The sequence below is a fragment of the Salvelinus sp. IW2-2015 genome, unplaced genomic scaffold, assembly GCF_002910315.2.
Source record: "Salvelinus sp. IW2-2015 unplaced genomic scaffold, ASM291031v2 Un_scaffold2763, whole genome shotgun sequence".
Lineage (NCBI taxonomy): Eukaryota > Metazoa > Chordata > Actinopteri > Salmoniformes > Salmonidae > Salvelinus > Salvelinus sp. IW2-2015.
The window spans coordinates 44,594-51,130 of record NW_019944066.1 but is presented as its reverse complement, the minus strand read 5'-3'; the positions used below and the strand labels follow the sequence as shown (position 1 = coordinate 51,130).

The window sequence follows — 6,537 nt, the reverse complement described above, 5'->3', positions numbered from 1 at the left end:
AGTCAGCTGTTTGTTCACCCACACCCGCTCGGAATTACTAATAACCAGTGGTGGGCCGTCAGGGCCTGCAAGGCCTTCTCTGCTGGCCTAAACATCATCAGAATATACTTTTTTTTTAAATATATTTTCCACAGATATGTATTAAATTATTCCCCAGAGTAAGAGTTATACTCTTCATTTCATAGCTTTCCTCTTGGTTGCACTGCTTCCAGCCCAGGTTGAGATTTGGAGGGCTGTCTTTATGTTAGATCTTTATCCAATCATATTCAGCCATCATGTGTTGCCAGGGGTCTAAAATCTGCCCTCGGGCCTTCAGAATCAACAGTGCGGGCGCTTGTAGCTTAAAGTGAATGGAAATTAAAATTTTGTGTCAACCAATCAGCTTAGAGTTGGCTATTGTACGCCTGCTGGCTGGCTCCAGTGTTACACAGGAGCCAGCTAGCAGGCGTAGTGCGTCCACGTCTTTTGATTGGATTACCAATATTGAGAGGCAGGTCCTATGGGCAGGTCTATGCAGATCTAGGAAACTGAATTTGATAAACGAATTAATTCGCGTTCTACTAAGCGTTTTTTCAACCCACAATGGCGGAAGGAGGAGAAGATATCGATTTGGTCGAGGATATAATTATAACGCCATTCTCAAGACGAACTTTTCAAAGAAAAGTTAGACATTGTAAGGAGAGGTCGCCCGACGCCACAAAAGCCTGTCACAGGCGGGAAAGGGGTTCGTTCGCTCGCCACTTTGAAAGTTTCAACTACGAGCGCTATGGCTCCGAGAAGCACTGCAAACTGTACTGCTGGGAATGCCTATTATTTGCAAGTGATCGATTTGGTGTTTGGAGCTACACTGGCTTTGCAAACTTGAGTTGTCTGTTAAACACTGTTTACCCAAAAATGTCAATTTGTCAATTTCAAGGTGACGCAACGCCTAGTTATACTGCGTTTCTGTCTAAATGTATAGAGCCATGGCATAATGATGGTAATAAGAGGTGGATTAATTCGGGTGGGACTGTGTAGTACCTCACTGAAGGCCTAGGCCCCAGGCCCACGGCACGCCACTGCTAATAACCGTCCACAACAACCCGACTAGATGTGATAAAGTGAAAGTCTGAGGGCCGCACCCAACCCCAACCGCAAATATAGAAAATACGCTATGACTCCAGTCAAAGCGCGGAACGATTTTTTGACAGGAAAAAAAAAAAAAAAAATCTGATTTATTTTGAAATGAAATAATTCCTACATTTTGGTAGGCTATTTGTTAGTCGACTATTCTATAATATTAGCATGTAGCTTCTCTTTGTCATTAAATGTTGACCTAGAATACTAAACAAACCCTTGATCAACATAATAATGTAATAGATCGATAGAATGAACGCTTCAATCTAGTTGACGTCTGTAAAGTGTTCTCTGTCATCTTTTGCAGAGCTGCGCACCACTAACACGTACACACACATGGAATTTAGTACTTCATTGAGCAATGGAGGGAGGGAGGATATATTCCTAAAGAATTCAACCATTCACTGTCAGTCATTAGTTATCTAAAATACTTGAAATCAAATGCACAGTACTAAAATATATTTAAGGTAACAAAACAGAAAAATACCTAAACTATTAAACTCAACTTAATTCCGCACTTGTCACAGAGTTGTGGAATTAGACAGAAGTCTAACTTACCGGTGAAGTCACAATACAGAGACAATGAAGAAAGAAGTAGACCAATTACAATCTCCATTTTCCATCTAACTATCAACGAACGTCTCTCGGTGAAGTATTCCGCTATTCTGTTAGACGAGTTGAAGATGAAATGTGCTCGCACTTCCGCTTTTCAGAAGACCGTTGAAAGTGAAAGTATTCTTTACTGGAAAACACCCCAACGACCCCTCTGTCTCCCCTCTCTCTCTCTCTGTCTCCTCTCTCTCTCTGTCTCCTCTCTCTCTCTGTCTCCTCTCTCTCTGTCTCCTCTCTCTCTCTCTGTCTCCTCTCTCTCTCTCTGTCTCCTCTCTCTCTCTCTCTGAGTCTTCTATTATCTACAGCAGTGGTAGTCATAGTCGAGGTCACGAACTCGAGGGAGAACTGCAGTGCACGCGCCCAAAAAATAATTAAGAGTATAGATTATTGTATGAGACAATAGGAGAGGATAGAGGGCAGGGGTGGAGAGTAAGAGGGTATCGGCAGGAGGGCAGATATATCAACCAGTCAACCAACATCTGCATTGTCACATACATAATTCTATCCTTGACACTGATGCCCAATCTCTCTGAGAGATAGATAACAGAGAGAGAGAGAGAGAGACAAATAAGGACAGTAGTCTATAATCAAGTGTTGTTAAGGTTAGAGGTGTCTTTCATCAAACAGGAACAGTGACCCAGATCAGGACAGTAGTCTATAATGGAGTGTTGTTTAGGTTAGAGGTGTCTTTCATCNTTAAAATTGTGTTTTTTTAAAGAGTTTTAAAAGTCTCAGCTGTGTCTGCCCCTCTTACCTGTCCACCCTCCAGTTTAGGAACTTCACCTCCTTGTCTGTTAGACCCATCCCTCCCTGGGTGGCTTCCCAGCCCATCTCTACAGGGGTATCTGAAGTGCATTTGGCTGAAGCTGGGTCTCCATACTTCACCACCAGCCTGGCAGGACTGACCACAGGGCACTCAGCATCTGGAAGACGAAAGTCAAGTTAAAACTTTATTGTTCTGTTATTGTTGATTTTATTGTTCAAACCAAACAGGACGATATTATTGTCTAATGTTTATCTATCTGCATGTTAATCAACCACATGTTACACTCCATAACCCAGAAATAGCCACACACACAAGGAGAAAGAACATGCACACACACACACACACACACACAAAAGAAGAAGAACATGCACTCTCACACACACATACCACACACACACACACACACAAAAGAAGAAGAACATGCACACGCATACACACATACCGCACACACTAGTGATGCGTGTGTTGACTCATAGGGTCATTACATATTGTGTGGTTGAAGGGTGGGTTGACTCATAGGGTCATTACATATTGTGTGGCTGAAGGGTGGGGTGACTCATAGGGTCATTACATATTGTGTGGTTGAAGGGCGGGTTGACTCATAGGGTCATTACATATTGTGTGGCTGAAGGGTTGAAGGGTGGGGTGACTCATAGGGTCATTACATATTGTGTGGTTGAAGGGTGGGGTGACTCATAGGGTCATTACATATTGTGTGGCTGAAGGGTTGAAGGGCGGGTTGAAAAAAGAGAAAGTATATCTTAAAAAATCAATAAATGTATCATTCTTGTGCAATTTATACAGGCTAAATTGAGGTTTTTCTTTCATTGTTTTAGGCTATCTGGTATTAGCGTATAAGCCTACACTTTGGAGCTTAACTGCACGCTCGACAAATAGCATAAACTGACAATCGCCAAATAATGCTTTTGGCAGCAAATGTTAACGTCAATCCACGGAGGGCAAAAAGGACATTGTCGACGTTGAATTCAATAAGACAAAATGCTGCGAAGGGCAAGTTGAAAATAAAGAGAAAGAACGTCCAGAAAAGTAATGTCTGAAAAATAAGTGGTAAAAGAGTGTGATGATTGGGAGGCGCTATATAAATTCGACAGTCACAAGACGGGACTTCAAATAGGGCTATGGTACGTCAAGGGAACTGTAGCCTTCAGTTCAGATGTATTCAATGGAAACGGAAATCTGTTGGTAGGTCTATAACTTCTCACATAGCCATAATATGAACTATTGCAGAACTAAGCATTTCTTGCAGTAAAATGATACACCAAATGTAGACAAAATGTGGACTTGGGAACAGGTGTGGAGAAATATGATTTCTTTAGTTCTGCATCTTGAGAGAATACAATGCTCAGTTAGCACCTCCAGATGGTATCTATCTTCATCATTAAACAGCATAAAACCTGATAGTATTTCAACCACATAAAATATGCATCGAAGCCGAACTGCAATCTTATTAGAAACACATTGGGTCATTTTCACAGCTTTCTTTCTCCTTACAACCGGTCAAATTGATGTCATTTGGACAGCTTTCTTTCTCCTTACAACCGGTCAAATTGATGTCATTTGGTCATTTTGCACAGAAAATCTTTCCCGTTTTTTTTGCGTCATTGTATTTTCTCCCCGGTCCCTGAACGTCTTTGCGTCATTGTATTTTCTCCCCGGTCCCTGAACGTCTTTGCGTCATTGTATTTTCTCCTCGGTCCCTGAACGTCTTTGCGTCATTGTATTTTCTCCCCGGTCCCTGAACGTCTTTGCGTCATTGTATTTTCNTTTCGGACGCATACAGTCCACACTCAACTTTTCCAGACGGCCAAACATTCAATGAGATCCAGGGATATGGTGCAACAAAAAATGTTTATTCTTCTTATCTAACAAAAAGGTATTCTCCAATCAACTTAAAGCAGAGATTACTTGAAATGCAAATACATAATATAATATGACCTGTCTGTCTGTCTGTCTGTATTTCTGTATGTATGTCTGTATGTCTGTATGTCTGTATGGTCAAAAAACTATACCGCTCCCGCATCTAGCAAGGACTCCTCCCCCCGAAGGCCCAACTTCCTGCCTTTATACTAACACAATTAACACAGTACAATGAATGGGCAAGAGGGGGGGCCAAAAACTTAGTTACACTAATAACAAATGAATATATCTCAATCAGGTAAATAAATCATAAAGGTACGTACCTAATATTTCATCATATACATTAATATTTAATATATTTACACAAATGTACATGGAGCTCAGTATGTTCAGTCTTTTATACAAATATGTCCAAATCGGCTCTAACACATAGAATGCCCACCCTAATCACACGATAACCCAGAAATAGCCACACACACACACACACACACAAGAAGAAGAACATGCACACGCATACACACATACCACATACACTAGTGATGCGTGTGTTGACTCATATTTTGTGGCTGAAGGGCGGGTTGAGTGGGTTGAAAAAAGAGAAAGTATAGCTTTAAAAAATCAAGAAATGTATCATTCTTGTATTCATACAGGCTAAATTGAGGTTTTTCTTTCATTGTTTTAGGCTATCTGGTATTAGCGTATAAGCCTAAACTTTAGAGCTTAACTGCACGCTCGACAAATAGCCTAAACTGACAATCGCCAAATAATGCTTTTGGCAGCAAAAGTTAACGTCAATCCACGGAGGGCAAAAAGGACATTGTCGAAGTTGAATTCAATAAGACAAAATGCTGCGAAGGGCAAGTTTAAAATAAAGAGAACGGAGGGCCAGAAAAGTAATGTCTGAAAAATAAGTGGTAAAAGAGAGTGATGATTGTGAGGTAATATATAAATTCGACAGTCACAAGACGGGACTTCAAATAGGGCTATGGCACGTCAAGGGAACTGTAGCCTTCAGTTCAGATGTATTCAATGGAAACGGAAATCTGTTGGTAGGTCTATAACTTCTCACTTAGCCTTAATATGAACTCTTGCAGAACTAAGCATTTCTTGCACTAAAATGATACACCACATGGAGACAAAATGTGGACTTGGGAACAGGAGTGTAGAAATCTGATTTCTTTAGTTCTGCATCTTGAGAGAATACAATGCTCAGTTAGATACCATCTGGAGAGGTGCTATCTTCATCATAAAACCTGTATTTCAACCACATAAAATATGCATCGAAGCCGAACTGCAATCTTATTATAAACACATTGGGTCATTTTCACAGCTTTCTTTCTCCTTACAACCAGTCAAATTGATGTCATTTGGTCATTTTGCACAGAAAATCTTTCCCGTTTTTTTTGCGTCATTGTATTTTCTCCCCGGTCCCTGAACGTCTTTGCTCTGCAAAAGATGACAGAGAAAACTTTGAAGACGTCAACTAGATTGAAGCGTTCATTCTATCGATCTATTACATTATTCTGTTGATCAAGGGTTTATTTAGTATTCTAGGTCAACATTTAATGACAAAAGAGAAGCTACATGCATCTAATTATAGAATAGTCGACTAACAAATAGCCTACCAAAATGTAGGAAATTATCATTTATATCTAAATCTTGGTATTTTTTATAGTTTAGGTAGTTTTGTTACCTCAAATATATTTGGAGATTGTAATTGTCTACTTCTTTCTTCATTGTCTCTGTATTGTGACTTCACCGGTAAGTTTGTTACCTTAAATAAATGTTACTACCGTCCATTTGATTTCAAGTATTTTCGATAACTAATGACTGACAGTGAATGGTTGAATTGTTTAGGAATATATCTCCCTCCCTCCATTGCTCAATGACGTACTAAATTCCATGTGTGTGTAGGTGTTAGTGGTGCGCAGGGCAGCTGTTTGTCACCGCTCGGAATTACTAATAACCCGTCCACACAACCCGACTAGATGTGATAAAGTGAAGTCTGAGGGCCGCACCCAACCCGCAATTATAGAAAATATGCAATAGGCTACAGTCAAAGACGGCGGAACGATTTTTTTGACAGGGGAGTAGGATTTTTTTAACCTGATTTAGATATAAATGATAATTTCCATATTTTGGTAGGCTATTTGTTAGTCGACTAA

General features: G+C 40.3%; 1 protein-coding gene across 3 annotated transcripts in view; it reads right to left on the bottom strand.

Moving 5' to 3' along the window:
- LOC112074693 (cell adhesion molecule 4) overlaps nt 1-6,537 on the bottom strand; it is a 55,245-nt gene that overhangs the window by 45,164 nt on the left and 3,544 nt on the right. For 2 of the 3 annotated variants that reach the window (XM_024141813.2, XM_024141811.2), the window contains exon 2: nt 2,483-2,651. In XM_024141813.2, coding sequence (XP_023997581.2) covers nt 2,483-2,651 — 169 coding nt within the window. Of the gene's footprint in view, nt 1-1,674; nt 1,907-2,482; nt 2,652-6,537 lie in introns of those variants that run through there. The other variant, XM_070440630.1, reaches the window with a different exon arrangement.